At 47.0% G+C, this 15,051-nt stretch overlaps 1 protein-coding gene across 1 annotated transcript in view; it reads right to left on the bottom strand.

Moving 5' to 3' along the window:
* Positions 1 to 14,220, bottom strand: part of sema3c (sema domain, immunoglobulin domain (Ig), short basic domain, secreted, (semaphorin) 3C) — a 31,333-nt gene extending 17,113 nt beyond the window's left edge. The window contains exons 1-2 of the mRNA XM_067254067.1: positions 14,080 to 14,220; positions 10,806 to 10,989 (exon numbers count right to left, since the gene is read on the bottom strand). Coding sequence (XP_067110168.1) covers positions 10,806 to 10,959 — 154 coding nt within the window. The 5' untranslated portion in view covers positions 10,960 to 10,989; positions 14,080 to 14,220. The remainder of the gene's footprint in view (positions 1 to 10,805; positions 10,990 to 14,079) is intronic.
* Positions 14,221 to 15,051: the final 831 nt, after the last annotated feature.

Consider the following 15,051-nt stretch of genomic DNA (forward strand, 5'->3'; position numbering starts at 1 on the left):
CAAGGACCCTAATGAAGAACACACAAAACACACAGACAGAAGATACTTTGTTTCCACCTGAGTCTGCAAAAAAAGTCATTTTAAATGAAAGGCCTTGTCAAAATCCCTGCTGCAAATGTGTGTTTAATAAAGACAAGCCCATGGAGAAAAAGATCTCATCTCGGCCCTGGCCTCAGAGCTGAGGAGATAGCATCACGTTGGGCTCAGGGAGGCACTGTTGGAGCAGGCTGAAGATGTTGCTCCCCTCCCCTGCCAGAGAACTAGGAAGTGAGGCGTGCCACCAAGGGCGAAGGAGTAACTAACAACTAATTAGAAACACGCTGAGCTCCAAAAGCCGCAGCCAAAACCGCATTCTCACATCCTCCCCAAAGTAAGCAGTTGGAGAGATTTAAAGCACCAGTTGAAACTTGGTTTGATTTGATCTGTTTCTCATGCTTGAGGTAGCAGGTCTCCATTGACGTGCCCATGGCTCCAGTCTCAGTTTCCCCTGGAACACAAGGAACTGAATCCACACACAAGAGGATAAGATACCACCTACGGCTGATACACTTGGTACAATCCAACTCAATCCACAATACAATGTCCCTTCGGAACATTCCATTAGAACACTTTGTTCTGAAGGGTTTGAGAAGGGTGCAATTCATTTTTGTATTATTATGAACTCTGTATTGTTTTTTCAGGGGAGGAACTGGAGACTTTCATGTTTCATCCTGAGGCTGGAACCACCTCTAACCCTGGCGTTATGGGGGGAGCCAGCAGGGAGTAGGTCACATGACCCCCTAACAACCAGCTGAGCAGTGAAGAGGCTTGTCTACCCTCTAGTGTGTACATACCACGGGATCCAGTGTCTGGCCAGCATGACCTACAGAACCAAGCCCACGAGTTACGCCTGCATACGACTGAATCATAGCCCTGAATCACAAGGGGATGATACTGGATGGTGCACCTGCATTCTCTAAGTACGGAGCTCAGAGTTTCTCTCCTCCTCTTCTGTGCAGAGCCTGCTGAGAGGGACTGACTAGCAAAAGGTCAGCACACGATAGGCTAGTTTATGAGTGAGGCTGAGATATGGTCGCTGTTGGTGTTGATCCTATCATCCACTGGTCCAGGATCAGACGAGGGGTTGTGTGGAGTCACGAACCCCCCCCCCCCCCAAAACCCTCACCCTCTGCCCCCCCCCCAAACCCTCTGCAAACTCGCTGTGTTGGGTGATGAAAGCAAACGTGCAGCTGTGGGAGGGGCTGCGTCCAGAGGAGAGTTCGACACTGTGACACTAAGTGTCAGTGTCATCAAAGCATATTCCCACAACAACAGCTGTCATTGATAAGTTAAATCTTTCTCTCTCTTTCTCTCCTCTTCTGGGACATTACTGGGAGCGTTTGAGGACAGCTCGGCTGACAAGTGGAATATAGTACAATTATGTAAATCGAAAATTGCGCATAAAACAAAACCACGCTCCGACAACAAGCTAAAGATAATTTTATTTGAAAAACAATGAATTCTGAGCCTTCCCATATTGTTCTACATAATGAACAAAGCCACGAGGTCGTAATATTCCCTGACCACATGTGATTTATTAGTCATGCGCTCTAGAAGCATTCCTCCACACTTACATCACAAACAGAAATCCTGAGGGTTTGTCAGGCATGTTTGTGGACCTAACGCTGCCTGCTGCCTGCCTTTCTGCCTGCTGCCTGCCTTTCTGCCTGCTGCCTGCCTTTATGCCTGCTGTAGGGTGTTGTTGTTTGTGAGTTTAATGACATAATGGCTCAGAAGTGGTTTAAACGGACTTAAAGTGAAATACAGTGTGGTCAAAAGTTATTGGCTACACATGATCTCTCCACTTCCCAGAAATGTGAGCAACGTGAGGACCACACCCTTGACAGTCAGCCACTGGGAAGGCTTGACATGCAGGATGAGCTGTAAGTGACGACAGTGGTGAGATCCCGGGTTGTTGTGGCTACACTAAGAAACTGAAGACATGGCTGCCATTACTGCAGAGTGCAGAGAGATGGAAGGGGCGAGGTCCGTGATGAAGCCTCCAAGTATTGGATTATTTATGTCGGCAGGTGGGCTGTGCCGCAGTGGGTAACCTGGCAGGACACCCGAGGTCATTTTGACCGCAACCGTTCACCCATAGAGTTCTGCTGTGCACCTGGTTTTTCGACCGTGACCCACCATCCATAGAGCGAACAGGCATTTGGCACGGTAGCCTAAAGCAGGTAGATAGAAAACAGTGCCTTTCTCTTTGTGTCTTTGAAGTGGTTCATTTTTGTGAGCTGGTCCAGCGGAAACAGAACAAATTCATTGTGTGGGACCAGGAGACCACAGGGGTCATTCAATATTAACGAGAGGGAGTGTGTTGCGGCGAAACGGTGTGTGCATGGTCGAAAACACAGCCTCAGAGCACATGTACAGATGTTAGCTGAAGGAACGCAGAGTTGAATCCCGTCAGGAACTACAGGGCAGAGATGTGCACCAGAGAAATACTTGTGACAATAAGGTTGAGACCTATAGTAGGTTCATCTTAATGAATGGATCTATAATTTCTGACATTTTTAACACCCTTAAAAATCCCTTAAGAATTTTGGAATCCCTATTCTATTCACATTTAAACGTATTCATGGTCAAACCAACCCTACAAATGAGTTGGAGTAGAAAAGGCAAACCTGGCCAAGTTCAGTTGGAAACAGCATTGTTTTGCCGCCACCCTAATCCAAGAGCAAGTTGTTGAGCTTTGATCATTCAACCGAACCGGCCAGCCTCCCGTGTGGCATGAGGAATTGATCCTTCAAGGTCTTTGTGTGATAGTGAAAAAAAAAAGACTGCAGTCTTCCCAGTCACACAGTGAGTTCAGAAGGAACAGAATTCTTGTGATGAACATTCATGTGAATACTGAAAGTCGAGGGCTGAGACTTGTCCTGTCATTCCTTCCATGTTGTCTTGGCTAGAATTAAATAGAGACACAGTTTGTATTTGTTCTACCATTGTTGAGATGAGGGGGGGGGGAGATCACAGCAAGTGTTTGATCATTTCACACTGATTACATTCAAGGAGACCACGGCTTCCTTTTGACTTCGATCACGGCATGCTTCTTGTAGCGAGGACTCTTGTTTGTTTGGTGCATCAAAGTAGCGTGGCTTTGCAATGCTGGCTCCTGCCAGTAAACAACACAGCAGTAGTTCGGCCTTGGCTCGCCTTACAAGGAGTGGTTTGTTGCTTCGAAGACAGATTTACTGTTAATAGGAAAGTATGCTGTCCCTGTTAGGGGAGCAGGTTGTGCTGTTAGAGTCACTCTGGATCCGGTGTGGGGACCTGGGGCCAGCGGTCTGGGATGGGTGGGTCTCTCTCTCTGTCAACCTGACAGGTTAAGCTGTGATGGACACAGCTATGATTTAGGTGGACATTTCCCTACATTTTAAGTCAGAACATCAGATGGTTGGGTCTCTCATCTTTAAGAATGTAACCCATGGAATGAATTATTTATATCTTCCCACCCATGGTTGATAAACAATAAGCATCAAGACAATCACTCAAGACAGAAAATTAAATGTGCAGATTCTGGCTTTGACTTGATACCATAACTAGGTGTACAACACAAGAGCAGCCAGTACTGTGAGCGAGGTGAGATCTCCTCATAAGAGCGGTGGAGACCTGCAGGTAGGGGAGCAGCAGCTGAAGTCAGGGCTTCCTGGATGAGCCTCCACGAGCCAAGAGGTCTCCAGACCCCATTAACACCACAGGACTGGGCAGGCGGCCAGTCGAGGAGCGGCCATTGTGGCTCCTCAATTCAAGACTCATCAGAACAGAGCACTTCAACTGGGCTGTGCCCTCAAAGGGCAGCACGAGGAAACGAGTCCCATGCCAAGGAGGCCTCTTTTCCATTCACAGGGGGAGGAGCCTGTGCCACTGTTGTCAGGGGCAGCCGGTGGGAAGACCCCAATCAGACGCCTCGATAAATATTGAAGCAGGGGCTTAGCACGCCCCCTCCCATTCACAGACCCTCTGAAGATGGAGTGGCTTTCCTCATAAAGGACCTGACTTCAAACCTCTGCCAAATACCACTAGTCTTTGTCCAGACAATGCCGAGGCTTCTTGGTTGGACTTCTGCATGGCTGCTCTCATCTAATACAGTGTTGGTACACTCACACATGCTGAGACACTCTCAGCCTTGATCCTGGCAACTCCATCCCCCCCTTCAGCGACCCCTCCCCCCCCCCCCCCAAAAAAAAAAAAAAAAGCCACCAGGCCTTAAAGGGATAGGGACTCTCCTTGGACACATGGCCTGACTGTATACAGTAATGGGCTATGATATATTGCCATGTCGTGCCATAGCATATCACCCTCTCGTGTTCTCCTCCAACAGACCACCCAGGACGTCCGAGGCTGTGCGACAGAGTCGTCCAACTGTCTGTCTTCCTGACATTCTCCACATTCTCCAGCAGGCAGTGGGAAACACACACTCACCGCACAGACAGCAACACACTCTTCCCTGGCTAGAGACTGTGACTGCTTGTTGAGGAGAGGATCCAGCCCTCAACTGACGCATTCAATCTCATCTTCTGTTCTGTGCTCTTGTCCTTCCTCTATGGTCTGGTATTCAGACGCAAGTAATGGGAATCATATGGGGTTGGATGCCTGTGGCCTGAATGATTGATGTTGAGTTCTGGAGTCAAGGATTTTTGTATTTTGACAAAGCAGGGTGGGAGGGTCTGAGGAAGGGTTTTCTGATCTGCCCACAGAGCGTTAAATTCTCCTTATTCTGGGGTTAGCGCTGATGATATCCAGCACCAGCGTCATCGCGGGCATCATTACACGGTTGACTTGCTGAGGTGCTGGGTAATATTCCCTCCAGAAAGCTGAAACCGGAGATGCTAACAGCTAACCAGTCGTTACGCTAGCAAGTCCAGAGCTCCCGGTGCTCCAATTAGCACCTGGCCTTCTCTTCACCTGTCATAAGCATGCCTCCCCCACCCACCCCCTCCAGGGCCCTTGCATGACCTTTCACCTAACCAGCAGGCCTCTGGTTACCTTTCACCCCCAACGGCTGTTAAATCAATTTATTTTTCACTGTCAGGCAAGCTACAGGCGCAGAGAGACTTTCAGGTCGAGGGAAGGTTATAAAAGGTTGACTCAAAGGATTCTTTGAGCGTATGGATTTATTTGAGATAGAGGCGAACCAGAGGAAGGGTGAAGTTTGACCGGATAGGTTGACACTGCCCTTCTCAGATGGTTTTGTCCGATTAAATAGTCTCCTCAGGGACACAAAAGGCCATGTGGTCATTCTTGCTGTAGAAGGATGGCAATGTTTGTACCACACCTGTCGTTCTTATGAATGATTTCCCCACCTCTGAAACCCAAAACAGCATTGTGGTTCTATACAAAAAATGCATACAATGAAAATAATATGTGGTGTTTATCCGATTAATGAAGACAGTTCCAATAGTCTAATGAAACGCACATTCCATCTAAGCCTGAGGTAACGACTGTAATCCAGCTCTCAGACGCTGGTGTTGCTTTAACCTTTCCCCTCCATGATGTTGAGCCCTGGCCTTCTCTGTGGAAAACCTTGGCAGTTTATGTGCCAGCGTTAGTCAACGTCCTAAATACATCCAGCCACTCTTCAAATCGGAAAATCCATCAGGTTGCATGCTAGAGCCAGGCTGCATCTTCTAGAGTCAGGCAGCATATTTTAAAGTCAGGCTGCATGTGCTAGAGAGACAGCAGAAGAAAACCTCACAGGTCCGTCTGTGGAAGATGTACAAATATTTTGTCTGGAATGTAATTGGATCAATATTGTTTCGAGGGTCAGCCAAAGGAATTTCCATTTGACCTTGTACATCTGAGAAAAGATCTAAGCATATTCCATATCGATGGGTATTGATTACCTTTCAGCGTGGCACAAAAGAGGGACAATAAAACATTCATCAGGGGCTGCAAGGTCACAGGCAGGACTGTCAAAACACAGACAGCCGAGAAAGCGCCCACAGACAGAGGGTCTGTCAAACATCTCAGACACATCGGCCCGCGGCATCACTGGGTCCACTAACCTTCACTAGAGAATGTCCACAGTCTGACTCCATCTCTGAGCTGTTAGCTAGAGAACACATGAGACTGATCTGAAGGTCTGGGAAACACACACGTGTTCGCACAAACACTTGTGCACACATACACACACACACACACCACAAGCTGCAGCCTAGCCTGGTGGTTATTTGTATGTCTCAGTCTTCCCCTCTTCCCTTGCTGACAGCTTTGACATGCCTCTGGTTTGTGTTGCCAAGAATTCCCCAAGATCACGCAGCATCACTGATTTAAGTTCAAAGCAGCCATATCTTTGCTAATGGCAAGATTAGATGTAAGTATAAAATAAGACTGTATTATTAAAACCAGAGAAGCGATGCTTCTTCCCAATAGTACTGTTCAGATTGCTCTGCCCCCGAGCACAAACACAGACATATTGGTCCACATCTGTCCCAATCAGCACTCCTCAGACCCTGTCATGACCTTTAACCTCAGCTTGACCCCACAGGGCACTGGCCTGCAGGCTGCGGGGTCAGGAATATTAGGTCCAGTCAAAGGTCAAACCCATCGAGAAGACATGACCATGAAATCCTTTAATGTCGAGAAAAGTTGTACAATTATTTAGCCTCTGTTTAGGCTCTACAAACCGAGCTCTGACCTTCCCAAGACGCTCACGTTTGAGAGACATTACCTTTGAGGTGGTGAATGTAATATTTTCTTATACTAAGGTTTGTACCGTTAATCTATCACCTGATCTTCTTACAAAAGAATTCTGAAAATGCTGCCCTGGATAGGTTTTAGTTTCAGTGGCCACTATTGTTGACTTTCCACAGCAACGCTTCAGATGGTAATTTAGATTAAAATCCTGAATGTGGTCAAATGTTTTCAGGAGAGCTGAGGAATTAAACCAAATCCACTCGAATCCGCAACTTTTATAAAAAAAGACGATGGAAAACCATACTCTTTCTTCCAGTGGTGATCCAGCGGAAAGTTTTAGGTTTCACCTCCGCAAAGAAATATGATGAACACTCATACGCACACACTTGCTGACACACAGACACAGATACACACACGCACCCCCCCACACATGTACCCCCGCATTCTCACCATTAGGCAAACATCCTTCACAGTTGGACTCCCACCTTACGTCTTCCTATATGAAGAATGAGGGGTGAGAGGAGATTGTAATGAGCCATGATAAAAGTGTAGCCTAATCTGTGGAAGCAGACGAACCCAGAGCCTCCGCTCTCTGATAGGAGGCTGGGAGAGGCCCACAACGGCTGGCTCTGTTCAGGGGTTAGCTGGGAGCGTGGGCTGGTGGCTCCTAGCGCGAGGAGGCTCTCATTAGACTGCAGACATGATCTTAATCTTTCTCTGACACATCCCTGCAGCTACATTCAGGCAGCCTCCTGAAAACTACCAAGGGGATTTCAACACTGGGAGTATACACTGCTCTACGAGGCCCCGACACGTGCACGAGCATGCACACACTAGAACCTTCTCCCACTCTCACTCCTTCCGGCAAGCTCCTGCTTTTAAAGAAATACACTCAATTGTTACTGTAAGCCGGCCAATTCTGATGAGGCTAAATGGACCTTTTCATAAATATAGGCTTGCACGCATGCACATACACACGCACAGACATACAGCGTACATACACGTGCATAAACATTGTCGCACGAGCCCTGTCAACTGTGTGACAATGACCATAAGTTTGAACACCCTGTGTGTCTCTGTGTGATCCTGACCCGTCCTCTTAGAGAGAAACAAGGCATAAACCGTCAGCCAGCCAGTACACATCCAGCCTCGGCACTTGACAAATACAGTCATCCCTCCTGGGCGGCCAGTCGTTAAAATGAACCTCACAATGACATCAAAGGCATCAACATGGAAAAGCATGTATAAAGTCAGTGACAGGTGCTGTGCTGGGGTCAGAGAGGAGGGGGGGGTGAAACGTTTCTACCCGGTCACAGCTAGTCGAAATGACACACCACTGCCATATGAGGAAATCTAAGAGGCTGATTAACAAGAGGCTCACACTGATAGGCATCGGTGAGTCTCCTGATGTTCTTCTATTTGAGACATTAGGGAGGAAGAGAGTCCCAACGTCTTTGTGGGGGTGTCAATTCACTGATAGTATACTTATGTAAAGAAATCATTCCAAAAAAAAAGAATATGAAAATCAATGCTAGAATAATCATGTTGAGACATAATCATTATAAAATAATGTATTTCATCACGGTAATTCCCAAAACAATTATGCAGATAGAAAGGAAGCCTGTGGTTATTATCAAGCTTTTCTGAAAAACAACAGAAGTATTTGAATGTTTATTCTTTGCCGGAGCTATGTTTATTATGCTGTTATGGTTGCTGTCCCACTGAGTTTGCCTGTGGAAGACAAGAGTAAGCAGTGTGAAGCGAGAAGAATGTCCGAGACAGCAACTTCTTCCTGAGACGGAACGCAAGCCGACTTACTTATCCCTCTGAACCTGCCTCACCCATGGATCCTGTTTCAGGAGTGAGGCACAGAGAAAGAGAGGGAGAATGGGAGAGGTAGACTTCACAAACTGACCCTAGCCCCGTCCTCTATAGTTTATTTGTCCTCAAAGTCTTGGTTTAGTTAGTTTCGGGTCGTAATAATAAAGCAGTCGTTCCCTCTGGGGGCTGAGAGAAGCCGCCCACCGGGGTTGACCCTTTGACTGGAGCGCAGGTGCTGACCCACCTGTTCCTCCTCTTCCCTACAGGCCATCCTCTTTCTCTCTCCTCTAACCTTCTGTCCTGCTCCCACTCCCTGCTTGTGGAGAGCGACCTTGGAGACCTTGGAGAGGGCCCAAACACCATAGGCTTCCTCAGTGAGGACTTCGAGGCCAGTGTTTATGGGAGAAAAGAGCCATCTCCTTGGGACTAAGGATTCTCTACTGCCTTCTTACATCTGGGAAGTCCATATGAAACCCTGTCCATCTGCTTCAAAACTAATTTCTAACTCATCAACTGAGATCAAGTCTCAACTCAATTCCCTAGACTTTTCACGTCTGCCTGAATTCTATAATCAGTTAAATAAATATGTGAGGGCTTCTCTGCTTCCATTTTCATTCTAATTCTCTGTAATGTGTCCCTGGAGACAGAGTCAGCTAAAGTACCCACATGGATCATAGATGACAAACACGTACCTGACTCTCCACACGGCAGCAAACCAGACTCCCTCACAACACAGAAGTGACACAACATAAAACTAATCTTTGCACTTTGTTTTATTAATAGTAGCTCGACATTGCGGTCCAGTCTGCTACAATCCACAACTCAGCCAGGACAGGAGAAAAATGTCACATACACACCTGGGAAACAGGTCATCATCAGGATTGACTAATTTTCAATATGGTGACCTTTGACCTCTGGGATCTGACATTTTAACAAGCCGGCAGGGAATACATGGACTCAGTGTATGACCCTTCTTATCTTGCTGAGTCTGTCTACAGAGACTGCAGACTGCCGTGCTCCCACATGCAGTTCAAGCCTCTGCCCAGGGCCTGTCTGTGTCAGTGAACTCTGCTGGGTGGGCCAGTTCACTGCATGTCTGACAGCTGGACTGCCAGTCTGCCGCAGGGGGAGTGAAGAAGAGAGGAGAAACACAGAGAGAGGGATGCAAAGAGCAGGCCGGGTGAGAAAGACGGAGACTGATTTGAAAGTCAAGGAAATGGCGGATTTTGGACTGTGGAGAACAAGATGGTGAAGAAGAGGAAGGTGAATGAAAGAAACGAGAGAGAGAACTTAATGTAAGGAGTTAGGAATCACAATCGACGGTTGGCAGAAGCCCACCTCTGACTGCCTCCTCCCTCAGACCACAGGCTCAGTACGGCACAGCCACACCGTTCGCTACCTAAGCCCCATGATAATCCTGAGGTACTGATCAAACATCGCCAGCAGCCCCCTGCACAACATCAACCCAACGCTCACATCTCGCCTCACATCCATCCCTGGCTCTTGACATAGGCTAGAGGACGGGGCGGAAGGCCCCTGAGCTGGAAGAGGAATCGACCGCCTCACCCCATCCATCTACACAAACTCATTCCTAGTTCAGAGAGAGAGAAAGGGAAGGTTAATAATTCATATAATCATCTGTGTCAAGGAAATTAAATAAAACAACCGAATCAAAGGCAGAGACAGAAACAAAGCCCAGAGGCCTAAGTACCAAGTCTCCATTAAAGGGTACTGTGATTAAAGTTTAACCAGGACCAGGCCCAGCCTTCCCTGGGCCATCCCTTATGCCATACACTGCAGTACCATCTCTCACAGAAATGCGGGCCGCACCAGTGACACCGAGCAGAACCCAACAATGGAACCCTGGCTCTCAGACACTTGTAAGGCTCCGACCATGAATGTGTCGCATGAGTGTGTCTTTGTGTGTGTGTGTCTGCGTCGTTTTCCATTGTCTGACATACAAAGCTGAATAAATACGCATTGTACGAAGATGAAAGGGCCCTTCAATGATTTACGACCATGAAGATTAGGTCAAACCTGAGCAACTCTTCACAAACTCTGGAATGATAGTATATCCTCTGGCACCATGTCTTATTTACCATTTGTAAGACATTAACACAGAATCAAATAATGGCCTCATCACAGCTGTGTTGAAACACAACAAACCAAGATGAGACCGAGAGCTCACTTAATGCCAAACATGTGTACTGTTGTAAAGGTGTACATAGATTGGGCTAGGTGGAGTGTGTGTTATTTTGCAATTTGTTCTCCGAGACAATAACAGGAAATGAATGTTGTTGTACCTTCAAAGGGCAGGAAGACTCTGGGCAGCGGCTGAGAGAGAGAGGAGACGCAGGTGAGGAGGAGAGAGAGAGTCAGGAGGGACAGCCCCCCAGGCGGACACGCCCTCATCACTGCCATCAGAGCTGGGGTCAGAGCCCCCTCTGGCCAGTCCATTACAGCTGGAACCACGCCCGTCCACACCAGCTGAGGAGAGAGATGGGTACGACAAGTTAGGTTTACAGCTCGGGAAATGGCTTGTTATAGAAAGTATCTTGTATTCTGACTTTTTATATAAACTTTTAAGATGTCAAAAATATACATCACGTCACATTATTACCAACTGAGAGGAAAACTGAAATTTCACTAAAACGATATAATGTGACATAACTACTGCCCCGCATGCATTGTGTAATCATACCTGTCTCCCATTTCACGTCCTCTGCCCAGCAATTCAATGATTGACATTAAACAGCAAGAGAGTGACGTGACAATTGAATCCACCACTTAAAAGATTCTTTTTACAAGCCTCACTCCTACATATGGATGAGGTAAATCTACACAAAAGAGCTCAAGGAGAAAGCCTCTTCTGGCTCCTCGCTCATTCCATTACTGGACAAGGAGAGCTCAATTATTGATAAAGACAGGTACTGTCAAGGGAGTTCACTTCCTGAATTGAGAATCTCACACACTGTCTACTGTACCACATGCAGGGACAGCCTAGACTAACCAATGGCTAAACCTTGCAACGCACTGTATACCACACTGTACTGTTTTACCACGTTTAGAAAGAAGGAAGACACAGTTCTGTAGCTATGTACAAAGACAGATGTGTGTTCTCATGGTATATAGATGAGTCATGAAAGATTGATAGGTGTGGAGAAAAGCAAAGGCTGCAGGCTGATTTCGATGAAACTTTCAATTTGGGCAGCAGCTGGCGGGAACGTTGTGTAGAGCGCAGCGTGGACAATGTATCACAGCACTGCAGTGTTACTATGCATGAGAGGGCTAGGGTCTCATGACTGTGTGTGTGTGTGTGTATGTGTGTTGTGTTAAGGAAAGAGATAAACCGAGAGTGAGATAGAGGGAGAGAGAAAGAGAGAGGAAAAAAGAGGGAGAGAGGGCGTAGAGGGAAACCATATGGAAAACTGCATCGAGTTGAGATCTCTTTGGCAGGGTCTGAAAGAGGTGGAACAGCCTTACTTCCTAATCAGGGCTGATACCTCTAGCCTCCATCCATATCCTCAGCCCGGTCCCCACCTCCCGTCCCAGCGCCAAAACAGCCCCGAAACCTGCTCCAGCGTCAGCCTCAAGCCCAGTCTGTCTCAGCCCCCAAATCCAGCCTTAAATCCAGCCCCTACTCATCCCTGTTCCCAGCCCCAGCCCCAGCCTTGCCCCAGCCTTGCCCCAGCCCCAATTCTAACCCAAACCCTAGCCCTCGCCCAGCCTCTTCTCCCCTCATTCACTGCCTGGCCGAGGTAGATGTCTCTGGTAAAGGGCCCTCACCCTGTCCTGGACATGTCTGCCTCACAGCTGCTAAAGTCATCTCAGAGAGAGCGGCATGTTGCTCCTCAGAGCCAAGACTCGCTGCCTGAGATAAGACACAGGGCTTCCATGACACCCCAAACACCCAGGATTAGAATCCTTTACCTCACTGCTCTCTCTCCTCCCACCCCAACCCGACGCAGTCATACGACCCGCCAGGTAATGCTGTAGCTACCAGAGATATGACTAACCTACAGACTCACTGGCTCCCTTCAGTATCTGAGAGTGGCCTCTGATGTAGATGACACACAGCTCCACACCAGCCCCTTAGTGAGCTGTGCACTGCAGATATGAACAAAGTCCCATAAAGGAATCATACACCTTCATGCTAGCCAGGCGATATACAATCCAGTCCAAAAATACTGACAAAGCCCTGCCAGGAAGCAGGGCAATATCAATTCAATCTGTCCGCACGATGGAGGTCAGTTGACAGTTTGAATGAATAGGGGAAATACTTTACAAGAGTGGTATACTGATAATTGAGTTCATTGTGGGATCCTTGGCCCTCCGCTTAATGAATTAATCATCTGGCTCCAATCCAGAGGCTCTATTCTAAAACTGATATTGATGAGCAAATTACATTTATTGGACGCATTTTTAAGTATCTGTGATCATCTGGTTTTGACTCAATGTCTTTATTGACAGGCAATAAGTCCTCTTTGTCAACACATGTACACAATTTAACCTGTTTACACTGAAGTAATTGAGTAGAAAGCTCTCCCATCTGGATTAAGGCTGGATCGCCCATCTTTGCTCAAGCCAAATTTGTACAAAGATTATTTTAGCATGAGATAACCACCACATAACTGCATCATTTAAATGACAACTCAGACACCAGATCTGAGTCATCACAGGAACAGTATTTAAAAAAGGCGTAAATTAACTTCGATGGTAAACAACAGAAGAGAATTCAGGCTAAAGTAGAAGGGGAAACTGAATAGTTCTCCAAGTGTGTGTGTGTATGTGTGTGTTCTTGAAGGTTTGGGTTTAAACACGGTGACACATAATGTGTTCACAGTTTCCAACACTCTTTGTCACTCAGTGGTCAACAGCTCGCTTACACCCAACACACTGCCAAGCACACACGTGACCAACAAGCTGAGGAAAACCTGGATGCTTCCATTTCCTAAAGCAAGAAGTAATTCACTCTTGAATGGATACCAGAGAACACTGATTTGCCTGATATTATTTAACCCACTTCCCTCTTTCTGCTCAGGGGTATGAAGGCATGTTTGGCCTTGGAACAATTTTAGAAAATGTTTCTATAAATACATGACTGCGTAATTATTTTTATAAGAATGTTGTCATTGTGATTGGCCCAGTTTGAGGATGAAAGATGAAGTGTAATCATTATAACACGTAGCATATAATAATCATAATAACTGTCCCCACAGATAAAAATTAAATAGCAAAATTTGGAACCAAAACCCCACCGTCCACCTTCAAGCAGTCGACTAATTTACTATTAAACACTGAACAGATGCAGGGTTAAACAAGCACAAGTAGTTAAGTGTGTGTTCTGTCTTTTGGCAGGCCGTGTGCTGTTCTAAATGTGTTCTTATCCAGCCGCTTCGACTTCCTGCAGTCTCACCAGTGGGACTCTGCACCTGTTAGCCCGAGAACAGCACTCGCCCACCACCTCTTCTCTCTGTCTCCCTCTCAATCTACCCTTTCCTGCCCTCGTCCCTCAATCCACTTCTATCACTGAGCAGAGCCAGGTGCTGTGGAAGCCTGGCCCGGGACAGGACTTACCTTAGAAAGGCTCCCCGGTTCTCTGCTGGTCCAGAAGCCCTGGTTCCCCTGTAGTCCCGGTTGCTATCCTCCTGAAGTCTTTAGTCCCACTCTCGGATGGGTCCCCTGTGACACTTCCAGAGCAGAGAAGACAAAAACGCTGCTATTCCATTCAGCTGCCTACAGGACAGAGGGAGGAAGAGAGAGAGAGAGCAAGAGAGAAGGAGAGAGGAGAGAGGGAGGAGGAGAGAGAAAGAGAGGACTGGTTTCCTATTACACACTCTACCGAAAGTCCCCCTCCTCTCTCTCAGCTCCTCTCTACCTCTCCCTCTCTCCCCCTCCCCCTCCTTCTCCGTCCCTGCCTCTACCCCTCCCTCCCTCTCTCTCCCTCCCTCCCTCTCTCTTTTCCTTAGTTAACCAGACAGTGGACTGATCACCCAATTCTGCAAGTATACACAGTGGGAGGGTGGAGGGTTTCTACCTCACACAGGCAGAGACAGACAGGGAGAGGAGCATGAGAATAGAAAAGGAGGCTAAGCCAGTACCATTCTCATACGAGTACATTTTATATAGCCAGGGACGACATTTACCCATTCCAAACACCTTCATTCATTACCCTTTAGTTATAGGGATTTAAACTAAATCAACATGTGTCCCTCCCCACCACTGCACATTCAATATTATTACTGGTGAATATTCCAAATCATAAATCTACTCACCGGAGACACAGCAAATATTGCATTTGTGGTGTCGTGAAATGTGATGTCTCAGGCATGCAGAGACAGAGGGACCCGTTTGCTCAAAGCTGGCATAACCTGGCTACAATGTGTTTCCCATATTTATAGCTATACCCTTAACCATTCATTTCCTCTATTTCCATTTAGTTATGAATTTTTTACTGGTGTTCCATTTTAATATATTGACTTGAAGTTTGGAGGAGACCGTAGCTTATATTGTAATTCACAACATCATCCAGCTGCCTTACAGACGCAT

This window comes from Osmerus mordax, chromosome 17, assembly GCF_038355195.1.
Source record: "Osmerus mordax isolate fOsmMor3 chromosome 17, fOsmMor3.pri, whole genome shotgun sequence".
NCBI lineage: Eukaryota > Metazoa > Chordata > Actinopteri > Osmeriformes > Osmeridae > Osmerus > Osmerus mordax.